Source organism: Rhamphochromis longiceps, linkage group LG11, assembly GCF_057381845.1.
Source record: "Rhamphochromis longiceps isolate RC_006_pf linkage group LG11, R_longiceps_female_GT1.1, whole genome shotgun sequence".
Classification (NCBI taxonomy): domain Eukaryota; kingdom Metazoa; phylum Chordata; class Actinopteri; order Cichliformes; family Cichlidae; genus Rhamphochromis; species Rhamphochromis longiceps.
The window spans coordinates 29087062-29104509 of NC_140567.1; the positions used below are offsets into that span (position 1 = coordinate 29087062).

The 17448-nt window shown below is 39.3% G+C and overlaps 1 protein-coding gene across 1 annotated transcript in view; it reads right to left on the reverse strand.

The window, feature by feature from the left end:
* The window catches only part of myom3 (myomesin 3), a 72391-nt gene extending 59257 nt beyond the window's left edge, over nt 1–13134 (reverse strand). The window contains exons 1-3 of the mRNA XM_085423510.1: nt 12960–13134; nt 10152–10278; nt 2842–2946 (exon numbers count right to left, since the gene is read on the reverse strand). Coding sequence (XP_085279636.1) covers nt 2842–2946; nt 10152–10258 — 212 coding nt within the window. The 5' untranslated portion in view covers nt 10259–10278; nt 12960–13134. The remainder of the gene's footprint in view (nt 1–2841; nt 2947–10151; nt 10279–12959) is intronic.
* Between the last annotated feature and the right edge of the window lie 4314 nt (nt 13135–17448).

A 17448-nucleotide genomic window follows, 5' to 3' on the forward strand; every position in this document is an offset into this window, starting at 1 on the left:
CATCTGAGCACATCTGAGGAGAAAGGAAGTTTGAAGATGCACTTCAGAGGGAGTCGACCTTGCAAATTTGCGCGGTAGGGTTTGGGTCTTAAAATCTGAAGGTGACACAAAACTGCGGCATTAGCTGAGCATGTTTGTGGATGGATAGTCACTGGTTGATGAGATAGGAGGGTTGTCGTGGTGATATGGAAGAGGGGACATAATGAGATGCTAAGTTGGCAGGACTACATCATTGCAGCTGAGGCTCATTACTTTCAGTTGTGTTTTGTCTTTCAAGAGGGTGTGATTTCACCCTCGATGACTTCCCCTCTTTTCACTCTTGCTACTTGGCAACTGTCTTCTACTATTTCTAATCTGCTACTTTAATACTCGTTGTGACCTCTGTTCATCTGTCTATTTACTTTTTTCGGCCACTTGCCAGCCAGAGCTTCCTTTCATGGCCTGAAGAAGGAAATATCTTTTATTTTTAGCACTTATGATGAAGTCTACACTAGCGATGTCAAATCCTTTTTGACACAAGAGTGTAATCAGGTTGTGGATAGACTGGAGAACAGGAAACTGGCTGCTGCTAAGCCTTTAAATTTGAAAGTGCTATTGACTTGCAACACAGACACTACGTGACCCAGACAGGACAAGGTGCCCCTAGAGCAGAAGAGGGATTTTAGTAAAGCAAATCAAGTCACTAGAGGCAACAATCCCTCAGCGTGTGTTCTCTGTGACCTAAACCTCTCTATTCTGGGATTACTTTTAGATATGACAGCCGAGCAGTAATCCTGTCCTGGCAACATGACCGTAAGACACTTAGAAAGAAAAAGAGTTCATACATGTCATCAGCAAAATCCTCTTATATTCTGATTCACTTACTAAGTTAAAGACCATGTGTTCTGGCAAAAAAAAAAAAAGTCCAGCTTGAGTACCAGAATATTTATTCTTTTGCTTCGTATATGAAGTCCAACACAATTAACCAACATGTCTTTCAAATTGACCCACAAACCAGTTTTATAATTCCCTCTTGAGCACATGGAGGCCTTTTTTCTTTAAAACCTCATGCTCCTTTTGGCAGACTGCCTTCACTCTTCACTTGTTTGAAAACCAAACCGTCTGCTGCAAAGATGCTGCAAAGATAGGCTGTTATCAATGGACCTGACTGCACCAGACAGGAGAGCACTATGTAGGTGGTATATGTTCTATAAGTGGAAAAAAAGACCTTTTTTATTTATTTATGTTTCTTTACTTTCACAGACTGTTTGCAAAGTCCTTATACTCAGAGTCATAAAGTGATTAAAAAAATTCAATATCTTTTAAATTAAAAACCAAACTAGTAGGTTTAATCTGCAGTAGTCTGTAGATGTTAACTACATAGGTAGTTAAGTGAGTAACTGGGTAGGTCATCATTTTATTGGAGAGCTAGCGCGGAGAAACAGTCGGCCATTTGCCCTCACTTTCATACCTGTGGTCAACTTATAATCACTATTTAACTCAGCACCCATGTGTTTGGACTATGAGAGGAAGTCAAGGGCCCCCAGGAGTACTCGTGCAGTCACAGCAGAACATGTAAACTACACAGGCCATCACATTCAAGCCAAGGGCTTTCTTGCTATAAGGCTAACCACTGCCCCACTCTCTGTAAATGAACCAGAGTCAAAAATGAAGATGTTCGATAGCTTGAGTTTATCAGACAATCATCAGTATCGGCTGACTCCTATCTTAGATTAGCTGTCATTTGAGCGTGGCGGTAGTTGATGTTTATCAGTGGTATCCCATCAGTCTTGATCCTGGTTACAGTTTCATGCATTTGTGTGATGAAGGGTTTCATGAACATTAAATAAATGGGGAAACAAATATTTATTATAATTAAATAGCAAAAACAAAAGAGTTTTATGGACTAACAAATAAAACAGTGCTTTGTGCTCTACATCCCTCCACAGGATGTGAGACTCCCCTGCTTCTATCTATAACCACAAAAATACAAACATATCTAATATCCTTCTTCTGCATGACTGCAGTTGAATAGTTATTGCTTATTTGGTCCATGACATCAGCCAGCAAATGAAGGGACCCAGCTGGCCTTTTATAGACTGACGAGAACGAGGGAAAAAACCCTGATTTCCGTTGTTTACTGAGATTCTCTATTGACAGAAAAGCTCTTGTGCTGTATTAGCTCGCAGGGCAAAGCGTCAGTGGAAGTTGACCCACTCTTCTTCCTCAAATAAACTGGAGAGAGAGCATGATAGTGACGGAGAGGCAGGGGTTTTATGACATAAACAGATCATCCAGGAAGGAAGTCCTCAGGAAAAAAAAAAAAGTGGAGCCTTGTTGACAGTGTGAAGAGACTCGTCCATGGTTGCTGCCCTTTTTTTCATGCACTGAAGATTCATCCTGCGTTAGAAATCCCCGCATCAAGACTTGCAGATGCAGGCTTCTGGTTTTTGTGAGCCTCTGCTACTAGGACTATTTAAAGGATCATGTGGTTGCTCTCACTTTCTATGCTTTTGAGTCCCATTTTTGGACCTCAAGGATGTTATTGTTTTTTTTTTTTTTAAAGAGGATGAATTGACTGCATCGTCCTGCAAGGTGATATGCATTTGTTGATAGATATCCATTGAAATTCCCAGGACACATTTCACTGAGCTTGACTCGTCTTATGGAAGTATTGAATATTTACGACACTAGAATTAACACGTTTCAATAAAGACATTCTTGTCTAGTAGTTCATCCACAATTATTAAAATGTAAATGCAAGGATTTCAAATTTAAATTAAAACATAATTTAAATGTAAAAGTATTTTTCAACAAATTACATCTGTATGAAGATGATCTGTGAGCTGTTTTGTGCCTCACCATGTTCTGTGCCGAGGGAAGTTGTCCATGTCGAGGACCTCTTTGACTGACATGACATCACCGGGTATGATAGGAAAGACACCTGAATAGGAGGCCTCCTCATCGCTGTGACATCCAAAGTGTTGTGGAGGACAAAAAAAATAAAATAAAATAAATAAAACAAAGCATGATTAACATGTGCAAATCATCAAACGACACACAAAGGTGACAGATTACAAAATAGATATCTTCCCTTGTCATCCTTCACAGTTATCTATTCTGCTGATAGAAGGATATTAGCACGCCTATTAACTTTGTCACGGATTATGACACAATATCCAATCTGTTGTTCATCAGGCCATTATTCTCCTCTGCCACTAGAAAGCAGCACTGCCTCTAATATCCTCTAGCTGAGAAGCACAGGAGGCCGTGCATCAGAGAGTGCTTCGGTTAATGTAGGCAAATACAAAGTACATGAGGGTTCATTTATTCAGGCGCTCCAGGGATTCACTTTAAAGCAGGCAACTCTTATCTCAGTTAAGAAAACAACTTTTATGCATCTTTTCTGGTTCCTGTTGTGAAGATGTAGCGAAGTAAACAATGGCAAACCAAAAATCAAACAAGACAAAGGAAATTGCAAAGAAAATAAATCCATCACAGGCAGAACTTCTTTGAAACACATCCTCTGTAATGTTTGTCACACTAATATACCCTCTGTCACTCTGCAGCTCTGGGGTAAACCCAAAGCGTGGTTCATAGGATGGTGTAGCATGTTTGTCACTATTCAGTTTATACTACTCCTGTGTTGTCAGTAGTATTACTGTGCAAGCTGCTAAATTGGATTCGTTACTATTTTAAATGGGAAATACAACTGCTTTGTTAAAACATATTTTAATTTTAGCTATGACCCTGTGGCAATGGGATACGAGCTAAAAACAGGATATTAAACACAGTGGTAGGGCTGAAACAGTCGTGTCTTCAGGTTCTTGTCTGTGGGCAGTAAAATGTGCAGTGTTTGCAGAATTGTAGCCTTGTGCTTTATGCGATTATTCAACTAGCTTCATCCCATGTGGGGTTTGAAAACCCTAATATAGCCATTCGAGCAGAGCAGCATACGACCTCTTTTCTCCTCGAGTGTGAGAAATGTCATAACTGCAATCAGCTGCTGCTTCTGCTCTGTCAGTGTTCCCCTTTTCCTCACTGGTGTACAAACACATGTTATTATTGTGTTTGTCATCAAGAGGAACTGCGGTTGGTGACGTTAAGCTCATGCAAATGTATAGGCGAGTTTATTGGATTGTTTATGACACGGTCACAGCCATTTGAAAGTTTTACTGGCCACTATAGTGAACAGTAAAACTTCAGGCTCTACAGTATGTTTGATTCAGGTGATGGTTTGGCTGTTTGAGCTACATTTAGTGAGGGGGAATATACCAGATGAACTAAACATAAACTGCAGTCACTGGTCACATACAGGAGAGTGTAAATATTGATGCACTGCCAACACTTCTCCTAGTTACCGCCTAGTTATCGCTTCATCATATACTACTCCACCAACCCCCCCCATTTGTTTATATTTTGCTTTCAAGAATTATTTATATATATTTTTTTCTAACACAGTCTTTTACAATAAGTCCTTAGTCTTTCTTACATTTTTTCAAAAGCCTTCTTTAGACACTGGATGCTTTTCACTCATTTTTGTTTCACTCCTTTTAGCTGTCTCTATATAACAGACAACGTAGCAAATTTTAAGCCAATTTCAAATCGTGTCTTTAGGCAAAACCGATCATCATTACCTAGCCTAACTTGTTTCCAAATTCTTTAGTTGACTCTATAAAATATCCCAAAAAATAACCTAATTTTACAGATAAAATAGTATTTTTGTCTATTAGCTGATGACTTAACACAGCAGTCCCCAACCTTTTTTGCACCACGGACCGGTTTATGCCCGACAATATTTTCACGGACCGGCCTTTAAGGTGTCGCGGATAAATACAACAAAATAAAACTAGTACCGGTACAGAAAAAAAGAAGATTTATTCCTAACACACGTGAAAAGACCCAGGAAAACCGAGTAAACGATAAAAACGATAACAAACTAACGCTGAAAACCGATAAAAACCCTGAAAACCATACATTTCACACCTGAGCCTCAACTCTTGCGGCCCGGTACCAAACGACTCGCGGACCGGTACCAGTCCGAGGCCCGGGGGTTGGGGACCGCTGACTTAACAGATCTCAGCAGCCTGTGCAGTATGTCTGTAAAAATTGAGGAACCTGAATATGTGGAGGACAAAAGAAAACGCGGTAGGCCTGAAAAACCTATCTACGGTAGATGACCAGCATCTGAAGGTAGTGTCCTTAAAAAATAAGAAAAATAAAAACCCCAATCAAAACAGGACCTGAGAAATTGGCCTTCCTGAACCTCAACATTATTGAAACAGGGTGGGGTCATCTTGCAAGAGAATGGAACAAAAGTTAGTCAAAATCCAAAATGTAGCGTTGAAGCATCCACCAAGATCCATGGAGAACTACACCTACAGACTTCGAGAAAGAAGTTACAAGAAAGCATTGCAAGAGTTCAGGCTGTGTCGACGAAAGAAGGTGTTCATAACAAATAGTGATTTTCCCGCACATCACTGTAAAAACTCTGTTTTTGCCTTTTATGTTTTCCATGTTTCAGTAAACCGCTGCACCTACTTCCCGTTTTTCTAGTAAAGAAAAGACTTTTGCCCAATTATGCAGATATGTACATTTCTGAGCCTACACTGCACCACAAACTCTGTCTGAATTTCCAACATAAAACTGAGTCGACGTTATCCACAGTATGTGCACCACCATGGAAGGAAAGAGGCTTTTGTTGTTGTTGCAGTTGTGAAACTGAATAGCACATTTGTAACACGAGAAGCACAAATTTGAGTTTTTTCCTTATCTGAAGACGAGGCTTACTCTTTTAGAATAATTGCAACCTCAGTGAGAGGCTATTTTATAAGTGCGAAGGCTTCCCTTGTTTTTCTTATGTAATGAAAACCTTTTCTTTTTGTTTTTAGGAATATGCATTAGCTTTTTTGGATTCCTGTTAATTAAAAAGCTGCTGCTCTTATTCTTCCTGTGAAGTAGTGTACGTTACTTTACCACAGAGTCCCACTGTAATAAATAAAAATCTCAAAATCTCAAATGTGATGCCAGAACTGTATTTTTATCCACCTGCGTCACACAAACCCCGACCGTTGCTGTTAACATCTAGCCTCAAGCATTGCTTTCAACAAGTCATCTTACAAATGGCAATGCAAATTGACGTGACTTCTCTTTTTCTTTTGTTTGTAATCTGGGAAATTTCCCCATTTCACGGTGCTGAGAGAACAACTTCTGCTTTTGCTTTCCTATAATTGTATTTTCTTTCTATTGTTTGGGCTCCCATTGAATGTGTATACCACTGAATAATGTTGTATCTGGCTGGGTAGTGTGTATATATATATATATATATATATATATATATATATATATGTGTGTGTGTGTGTGTGTGTGTGTGTGTGTGTGTGTGTGTGTGTATAGATATATGTATACATGAGGGCACATATAAACAGGAACTTCCAAATGCATGCAGTAATCCATGCAGGCCAAAAATGTCATGCCACTGCTGTTGGTTGAAAGAGAGTGGTTGTTCGTTTGTGTTTACAAACAGTGGGCTTCCTCAAAATATTAACTTGGTGTAACTGGAAGGAGGAAATAAAAAAGAGGGAAACTTGATGGAACTGGACGTTCTGTTATCGCTGTTTCATGCATGTCAACATACTGTACAAAGACTGTTTTGTGCTATTCTACAAATACAAAAAATGAAACCACTGTAGAGAAAACCGTTCCCTTCTCTGGTGTTGGCTAAACCTACCCAGAGGCCACTTTGCTCAATCTAACATGAAGATAAATTTGAGTGTGCTCCCACGAGCATGTTCTAAGTATAAATTTCACCAATGCACCTGCTCCCTCTCATGCTTCTTCTTTTAAACAAAAGGAGACATGACCTCTAAGTTCAGCTGAACTAAGCTAGATGGAATAATGCTTATTTTCAACTTCCTCGAGGAGAAAAATTGGCCAGTTCCCTTTATTCTGCAATGGAGATTGTAGACCCACAGGTTAGCCTAATTTAATAACTCACTACAGCAAGAGGGGTGCATGAAAATGAAGGCAAATTTGGCTTGAGAGTATGAGTATATGTTGACTTGTACCTGTGTGCCTGCTTTCATTTGTGTTCTGCCATAGTGTAAATGGATAGGCCTGCTGCATGTGAGTGTGGGCAGCCAAATGAAAAGAAACAAAAAAAAGTTATAAAAAAAACCTTTTGAGAAAATTAAAATGAGGCAAATAACAATGAACCAGACTTGCAATCTAATCATTACACATGACATGTTTATAGTCGGTTAAACTTTAACCTTTTAATTTAATTTTTTTGAAACTTTAGAGTTTAATAAACCACTGACAATTTTATTTATAAAATGTTCATTTCCATATATAGCTTTCATTTGTATCATATTTGCTACGTCTTGAATTTGCTTTAAAATGGTTTTTAGGTTTTTCAGGAGAAAAAAAATCACATAGTTGTAGACGTCTCAAAAATAAAACTATATTTATCAAATATGATGGACTGGGTGTTCATGGGTTAGACTGAAAGTCAGCCTTGGACCTTGAGATTGTTTTTAGATGTTTGTGTAGCAGGTTAACTGAAAGCTATTCATTTCCTGCTTCAGGTCATTTTCATGCTAACCACAAAGTAGCTGAACTGATGCATCTGTACACACAGGTGTCTTAATTTATCCGTTAGCTCATCCCGCTGTTGTCTGCTTATCATATGATCAAGAGTTTATGTTTAACTTTAGCCTTTAAAACCGGCTGTAGTACAATGTCAAAGGGACTTCTGGTAGAAAAGACTGAAATATAAAACTGTTTGCTTGTGTGCATGTGTTGAGGTCGTTTTTTGATTGAATGTGTCATTGAACCATGTAGTGAATCAGTACTAAAAATGAAATTTACATAAAGGATACATTTGTTTTATAACAAAGATGCATACGGATGTCCTCTGTTATCAGTAAAGCTGCAAGGAGTCCTCATCTTAACAAGTTGCTCAATCTGTTAATCCTATATCCTGTTTATTTCTTTTTAATACTATACAGAAAGCTGCGTATGGTGCGAGACAGTTCCACCTTTTTCAAATATTAATCAGTTTGCTTCATCAATTTTAAAGCCTCAAGCTGCACTTTCCTATTATAGTGCAGTGAATTTTCTATTGTACTTTTTGTTTAAATTGTCTCTTTCATTTAAAAATAAACGTGCAATAAACAATACTGCACATAAAGTAAAACAGAACTAGTTATTTCTAGAGTTTTGCTTGTGAAATTTGAGTTTGAACAGAAGTCTTCATGATATGACAACACAAACATTATGCTTATCAGTTTTCTGTTTTTGTATTCCCTCAAGCTGTTACTGTGAGAGTGATTACGGAGCTTCTTTTAAGCCACTTTTTAGACTCTGAGGTGTCCCAGAGTTAAGAGGAGTTTAACTTAGATCCTGTATAGTAAACAAAAGTACTGTAAAGTAGCTAGTGCTGGCCTTCATAACTGCTTTCGGTCTTTGTGTCATAGAGTGAACAAGGTACCGGAAACATTCCTCTGAGATTTGGCTTGACATGATAGCGTCACACCAAAGCTGCTCTACTGGATTGAGATCTGATGACTGCGGAGGCCATTTGAGCACAGTGAGCTCATTGTCATGATCAAGAAACCGGTTTGAGATGGTCTGGGCTTTGTGACGTGGCATCTTATCCTGCTCTAAGCAGCCATCCAAAAATGTACACTGTGGTACAAAAACACCTCTGCAACCAACCCCACCCTGAATATTTCCTCTTTTTTAAATCGTTCACTGCAAACTGTAGAGATGGTTGTGTGGGAACATCCCAAGTAGATCAACAGTTTCTAAAATCTAAAATGGGACGATCATAGCTCAAGAGTTGGCAGTTCGTCTTGTAATCGGAAGGCTGCCCGTTCGAGCCCCGGCTCGGACAGTCCCGGTCATTACGTCCTTGGGCAAAACACTTCACTCGTTACCTACTGGTGGTGGTCAGAGGGCCCGGTGGCGCTAGTGTCTAGCAGCCTCGCCTCTGTCAGTGCACCCCAGGGCAGCTGTGACTACAATGTAGCTTGCCATCACCAGTATGATGTGTGAATGGGTGAATGACTGAATGTAGTGTAAAGCACTTTGGAGTCCTTAGGGACTAAGTAAAGCGCTATACAAATACAGGCCATTTACCAATACTCAGATCAGCCTTTCTGGCATCAACAATCACGCCACATTCAGAGTTACTTACATCATCTTTCTTCCACATTATAATCTTTTGTTTGACTTTCACCAGGTCTTGACCATGTTTCCAGGCCTAAATCCAGTGAGTTGCGTCCATATGATATTTGCAATAATAATCAGTTGAACAGATGCATCTAATGAAGTGAATTTCATGTGTATGCAGTACTTATTGATCACTGATGACAGTAAATCCATGTAAAGGCCACATGTTTGAGTGCGTTTAGTTCATTATATTGATAAGTAGTGGTTTTTAAATGAAAGGGTAAAAGATTATTCCTCCTTATCTGTGCTGTTAGCAAACCCCATGAAAAGACAAAACCAACTCTTGATTATAATGTTTTGACCTCACTAAGCCTGTATTTTCTATTTAAGTAATAAAAATGGAAAATAAATCATATGAAATTATGCACAGAGCAATGCTAAAAGAAACAGTTACTGAACAGTCAAATAATCACCAGAAACAGACCTGTTTTGGTGAGAGCCGTTGTTTCAGATTTTTTTTTTTCCTTGGGGGACGAGGTGTCGATGTTCCCTAAACACCCTAGGCAACTAGTTGTTTTAGAAGTGTAACAGAAAGCGATTTCCAGCAAAATTATCAGAAGTTCTGATCTGACAGACTTCAAGCTTAACACTGCATTTTTGTGAGCCCCCAGCAATACACCTGCCAAGTTTGAAGTAAATCGAAAGAATAGTTGCAGAGAAAAGCGGAGAACACATACCACACATAACACGATATAAAGAGGTTCCTGTGAAGGAACATGCCACTTAGTGTAGCTTGTTGAGATTTTTATAGGTTTTGGGCAACAAAGAAAGCCTTTGGCAGAAAAGAATAAATTGGATCTGATGTCAAAGATAATACCTTAGTTCCTCTTTGGTTGTGGCATTTCCCGAATTTTGTTAAAATGAAGATAAATATTATCAAATTAATTCATTATAAATGGCATGCAGTGATGTTGCTATCACTGTGTGTCTGTTTGCACCTTGACGTGAAGGTCCTCTTCTTGATCTGGGAGGACAGCTGCATGCTGTGAGACATCTGGGACGACTGCTCCTCCTGCTCTCGATGCATCACCATCCTGGTTTCCATGGTAACGCCCCAACCGGCACCTGGGAGTGGAGGGGAAGCTACGAGTGAGCATGCAGAGGTGTGTAGGAGGCAATGTGATTGTCAATAGGAGTCAGTCGAGCACTAAAGGCACTGTAGCCTTAGCCATGAGGGTATCTGTATTAGTAATCAGCAACCTGAAGCTGGGTTTGAAATTGAGTTCAGATTAGTTGCACGATTATGCACATGTTTACAGTAAACACCTTTATCTGTGTGCTTTAAGCTTTTCAAAAGCAATAGATTTATAATGGGAATAATCAGCCCTAAGTTTTAATTGTATATAGAATATTTGTCGTAGTGCTTAAATCTCTTATGATATTATATTGAAGTGACTACAAACAACGAACAAGGTGAAAATAATAATAATTATATTTCTAAATCTACAGCAATCAAAAGAGGTTATCAAACACCCAATACTATTTCGATAAAGGGGCTTCAATCCAATATGTCAATGATACACTTCAGAGAGGAAAGGAAACTGTTCAGAATCCATTTAATACATCAAAACCGATTAAGCATTTTAATATGTAGCTTTACAAAAACATTTGAAATACTGCTGGAACTACTTTTTTTTTCATTAAGCTGCTGATTATCATAGGCTCTTGTCGTACAGGTCTAGAGACTGAATGGCGACTGTCTAGCAACCTGTGGTTGCTACGGAGAAACATATATTCCCCAACCAGCTGGCAAGTGGTTGCTGGAGGTTTTTTACTGTTGCTAGGTGACATTGCTTTCAAAGAGATAAACTGTGCTGAAGAAGTCGCTGACTTGTCTGCAGACATTCACCAGCTACTCACTAAGTGGTTGTTACCCTTGTAATGCAAACTGGAAACGAAGACTGTTTGCCTTTTGAAATGTTTTGTGACACAACTTTTACTTTGAAGGTGAACGTTCTCTATTTTCTTGTTTTTGGCCACACTTTTTTGTAATTTCACTACAGCTCTGAGGTTAGTTTGCAGGTTCTTGTGTCAGGGTTCCTGGGTCGATGACCCAGCGTTTTCAGTTTTGAATTTTGCCACTGTTTAGTTTTCACATTTTATGTTTTACATTTGCCCCGGTCTGTGTCCATTATGTTCTGTTCCACTTCCTGTGTGTGATTAGTCAGATTCAGTTCAGCTGTGTTCTCACCTGTCTCTCATCATCATCACTCCTGTGCATTTAAGTCCTTACTTTCCTCCAGTTCATTGTCTTGTCATTGCTGCCGACAATTCTGCATGTGTGTTTTTCCAGTTCAGTTAGCCAGCCAGCCAGCCATTCAGTCAATCAGTCAGTTTCAGTCTGTTATATTCCGTTCATCCTGCCTTTGTAATAAACACTGTCCTTATCCTTCATAAATCCTACGTTTGGGTCCTCTCTTCCTTCTCTCCACACTGCGAAGCCCTGACATCTTGCAGACAAGTTAGTACCTTTTATGCAAACTGCAGTTGACCATGGAGATCTGCTAGCAAGAGGTTTTCTTGGTGCTCCACCCAATTTGGCAATGTCCAAAATCACTTGCAAACCGGCCAGGGAATGATCATTTTCCCCCAGCGACTGGGGTTTCTACTGGGCCTCTAACTGAAAATTGAAGCTTTAGTTATTGGGTTAACCTATAAATTGGTAAAATAGAAAAGAAAGCTAAAGAAAAGTGAAAACCTACAATTTTTTTGTGTGTTGTTCACTGTCCAGCCTACTGTGTTGTGACATGTTGAAATGGTGTGTTATAGTGAATCACCCCCTTTTTTTTCAGCAACTGAGCCTCAGTTGGCCATGGTGTTGCACACACCCTGTCCATCATTAATCATGTGTTTGCTCTGGGGAGGTGAGTGCAGAACGCACCCAACAAACAGAATCAGGTCGTGCCTGAATGATAGCTTCATTCACCCATTCCCAATAGCAGCCACCTGTGTTAGCAATATAAACAAGCGCAGTGTGTTATTTCTTCTCATCTCCTTCAATTGCATTGTGGAAGAGGTTTGGGGAACAGGCTAATATGCTTGCAGGTCAGCTGATTCCCTTGCTGCTTTACTTTATTTTATTTTATTTTAGTTTTTATGCGTCTCACTGCTGCCCAAGGGGAGAGGTTTGTTTGAACACAGAGGATAGTAGGTCAACCTCTAGCACATTGGAATTGATCAATCTCCATGGGGAAGCCTGGATCCCCAGGCCCCTGGAGGGAAAGCAGATAAAGCAAAGTGGCTCTATTTCTATGCACCGTGCAATTTTTTTTAAAGTCTCTGGAGTAATGTGAGAGCTCATTTTCTAGGTCTGATGTTAATAATAAAAATCTATCAACCTGAGACAAAACAAGGTAAATGATTCACTGTTTTAAACATTGACGGGAAAGAAATTATACAAATACATCAGGAGCTTGACTTGTGGTCTCCCAGGAGAGTAATTAAAAAGCTACATCCACTAAGGCCATCAAAAGACAAGACAATTAAGAAGTTCAGCTAGCAGAAGAAGCGAGCAAACATTTTCAAGAGAAACAAGAAGAGAAGGAAAACCTTTTTGACAAAGCAAAAACACTAGCAATTAGCTGCTATATGCAAATGTACTGTAGAGGTACAGTGCATGCATTTTACTCAGGCTTAGTACTATTAGGTACTCTAATTCCTCAGCAACTGATGAACAGCAAAAAAAGCCTTGCTTGCTATTTGTGTTAGATCTAGCTAGTGGCTGAGGAAATGGAAATCCCACTCACAGTTTCTCTTGTTGCCAAAGATCTGTAGGACGAATATATTCCACTTCCTTTTGTCTCCCTGTCTCACTCCTTGAAGATGCTTTTCAGTCTTAGTGTCTCACCTCTCTTTATTGCCTTTGACTGTCTGTCTGTCTTCATCTACTGTACCTCACTCTCTCTATGTCTCTTGAGTAATCAGGGTGACCCTGAACTCTGTGTCCTTCACTGCCAAGTATGTCGACAACACAATGCTGTCTCATTCTTAAGTTGGTAAATATAGACCAATGACACCCCTGTGTATACTGAAACGTGTGTACACACACACACACACACACACACACACACACACACACACACACACACACACACACACACACTGCCAGATCGATTTAGAAAGATCTTTGTGTACAAGCAGCTAAAAGATGAGACAATAGCTCCCTGTACAATGAAACCCCAACAGCTGAAAGTAACAGCTGGAACGGCCTCAGGAGAACAACTGGCTGTGGTAATACTACAAACTGCCACTAAAAGAAATATATATTTATTTCAGCCCTCTCAGCACTGTTCCACCTGGGTACAAATGTTAGAAAATTAAAGGCTAAAGCACTGGGGAGGTAGATGCCCGTGGTGAGAGAAGGAAGATCCAAAGAGAACGGGAGAAAGCGAGGAAGAAAGACATGATAGTTGAAAACAAAAGCAAAAAATAATAAGTAGTATTTGAAAAGGAAACAATCTGTCACATTAACAGTATGACCAGTTAGTCTGTTTTTAAAAGAAAGCAGTTGGTATAATGCAGGCTTCCTGTGTGATTGCTCGTGAATACAGAGCAAAATCTTTCTACTGTTAAAAGGATTGCAATGACTTTTGGTTCAGAAAATAATGATGATGATGCCCACAGGATGAACCCTAATAATTGTCACCAGCATTTCATAATTTACACACATCCTCAATAGCTTAGCATAAACGGCAGTAACATTTATGGCCCTCTGATGATTAATGTACTAGAGTAGCTTCACTTATACTTTCTAGCCCCTCAGTTTGCAATCTGTTTAAAGTAAAATGTTTTAAATCAGCTTTCCTCTGATTGGCTACCCAGTCAGTGTTCACAGAGATGACCATATTAGTGGTATCTGCTTGCAATGACATCAGACAGGGCCAAGAGTTGAAAAAAAAAAGTTTGAAACTTAACCAAAGCAGTCCGAATCCTGAACTTTTGGCTCACAGGAATACTTGTACATATAGTCACCTTATCTGTGGGTGTATGTGTACTTTTAATCTCCTTTTAGTCTTTTGTTTTGCTACTTGGAGAATGATAACACGTTCAAGGACGAAACTAATTTGAAACCTGTTACACAGGATTGTGTTTTTGTGGCTGGCTTTAGTAATTAGTTCAGTAAACACTGGATATCATAGTTTCAAACTTTCCAGAAGTTTCCTTTCATGATTTGACTTCGAGTTGATCCTCTGCAGCACGACTTTTTTTCACATTCTTTCCTGCCTTTCGTTTGTTGTCTTCGCCACTGTTTCGTCTCATTAAATATGGCACTGTATTCCCAAGAGTTTATTGGAACTGTGTCTATTCATGTTGCTCTCAAAACTTTTTATCTCTGGAAACATAAACTTGACTGAATTCCACTTTTTGGACATTAAATCTGCAAACAATTTAAAGGAAATTGACATTTTACTATAAGTGGTACAAGATTTTCTTGTGTCTAGTGGTCATTTGACTCACAGAGACTCAAAGCATTCATCGTTTAAGGCCATAGCAGTGTATAAAAGGTTGAGGAGTTATTTATAAGCTTTTAGTTGTCACACCTGCCTCTGGAATATCAGTGCACAATACAAGCTCAGGTTGCCAGGCTTTCTTTTCTCATACATACATGAGCAGTGACCGTCTGACTAAGAATAACTGCTGAGACAAAGCAGCTGAGGGCCATCTTTATTAGTTCCTCTTTCTCTGAAGGAGTCCTCAGCTTTAAGGTTCACCAGGACCATCTAATGTCAGTGCCATCTTATATTTTTACCATAACTGCAGAACAAAGAAGAGGCCTTTAACGTGTTTTCTTGGATCCTCAGAGAGGCATGAATGATTTAGCACGTTTGTTACAAAATTGCTGAAGTGCTGTCATGCTCAAAAGCTCGATGGGAGCAGCTTCTGTCTGTTTAGTGCCTAATTTATTTAGGCCACTTATGCAGATCAGTTTGTTTGCATGTTCCCAGAGTAATAGCTCTGGGAACATACAGTACAGTCAATTACATTCAATTACTACACGTGCCAGGTTAAACATGTACGGGAAGCCAAGAGGAAATAAATATTTGCAGCACTTTCAGAATGACTTATGTGTTATTAATCATTAATGCTTATTCACAATTCATGCTTGGACTATACTTTTACTTCTTTGAAGTACGAATAAAAGCCCAAATTCAGGGGGGGGGGGGGGCTCATGGAAATCATATCATTTCATCTGAAGCTCACAAAGCGAGAGGTTGCATTGACGAGAACTGTTATATCCAAGCTGTTTCTTCTGACTGGTCCAGAATATTTTATATGGATCAGTGGTGGCAAAAGGAAAATTAGGAGAAGCTGTATTAACTGATTTAAAGACAATAATTGATAAGAACCTACAATAAGAGCGAAAACTCAAACAACTTCCCAACAACTGACAACCTGAACGCAACAATAGATTAAAATAACCCAAATTTCTTGACTTATCTGATCACAGTAGAAGACTTGGAGAGAATAAGATACTAGGCATGACACTTGTGAAATGCCTTGAAACTGCAGACTCCTTGCTCTCTACTGCTGCTAAAAAAGTTACTGCAAGCACCAACTAACAGAGAATACAACTAAATAGATCAGCTTCTTGTCACAGATACATGATCCGTCTTGAGTCCTCTAAGAAGGATGTGATACTCGGCTTGGTGGTGAGTCATCGCCCTTTGTCAACAGGTACCTCATCACAAGCAGACACTTTACAGGTGTGCAGTTGACATTAAAATAAAAGGTGGATGTGGTTTGTGTGACTGAATCACAATGTTGTCTCTAGTTATTATTAGGCAGTGTTTTCAGTTGGACTTGGGAACTTTTTTGAGTAAGACTCTAAAACCTCATATCAGAGAAAGTTCTAGCATACGCCAATCCTGGAGGCCAGGTATTTCTTTCCTTATTTTGCAGTTCATGCTTACAGTAAATCTGGCGTGACCTGAGCAAGAGGCAAGAATATGAAAGGATACGAGACATTTCCTGCATGGCATTACATTTTTTCATGTGGGGTTGTTCATGTTTTGATAAGCAACAATGTCATGTTATTATTTTCTGATAACATATGATGAATTACTCGGTTTTTAATGCATTTAATCTCATTTAACTGAATATCTCCCATCGTCATGTGATACCATCAGTTTGTGTCATCATATTTACCTTTTGCGCCCTTGAGCAAATAGCATAGTATGCCGGGCTTAGTAATGAGAAGTTTAGACACATTACACACCATGCTGACAAGAGGCAATGTGCAAAAATGCACGACACTGTTAGGTTCAGACTGAATGTTCTTCCCAGTGCTCAAAATTAATTTGGTATCAGTTTCAAGACTTTAGTGAGTGTTGTTCCACTGGGAAACTAAATATTACTAAACTTTCTTTGCTATCTTCTCCCCCAGTGGTGATCAGGCCCAGAATAGAACTTAATGGACACCAAAGTCTGCAGGATGATCCATCATTTCCTGGCCTGCCTTGACAGCTGTTTCCATGCCTTTTTCTAATCAAGGGCCCATTACGAGATCATTAGAATGCAAGAGAGGAAAGGAAGGGGGCGAAGTGATTGGTTCCAATTACATGCAGACTTCTATTTATTAAATGACATGGTCTTGACGAGATGTAGGTGCCCTCTACAAGGGGATGGCAGGAAAAAGGACGCCAGTTGTTGTCAGTCATGTTGTTGTTGGATGTATCTTTACTTTTAAAAAGGCTTGTCACCACAGAGCCAAAAGATGATCGTCTCCCCTTTATATTTACTAGTTGGCATTAAGTAGGTAGTTTATTAATGCTAAATAAAGCTTGTTTAGCTTTTAGCTCTTCTGAATTGCCACCCAGATCTAATAAAGAGGTCTGCAGGTCTTGCTTTAGCTGATTGGTGAAGCAGTTTAGTGTATGAAGAGCTGAGAGAGAGATTAATGACGGCGTATCACCTTCCTTTACTGCCTCTCAACAGACTGACAACTTACAAGAGCTGACTGATGATTGGTGCTTTCAAGTTGGTGTTAAATGGTAAGTGGACTTTTGAAATTTTCAGGTATCTGTACTTTGCTCGAGTATTTCTTTCTTTTTCTTTTTCTTTTTTTTTTTCTCAACTTTTTACTTTTACTTCCTACATTAAAAAAAACAGTACTTTTTACTCCTTACATTTTCATACTTTAGCTTCGTCTATAGTGTTTATGTTCGGGAGTTAAAGTGGGCAGGAAGCTCCTGGTGACTGTAGGACGTGCTTGAAGTACTGTAACGTTCACAAGAA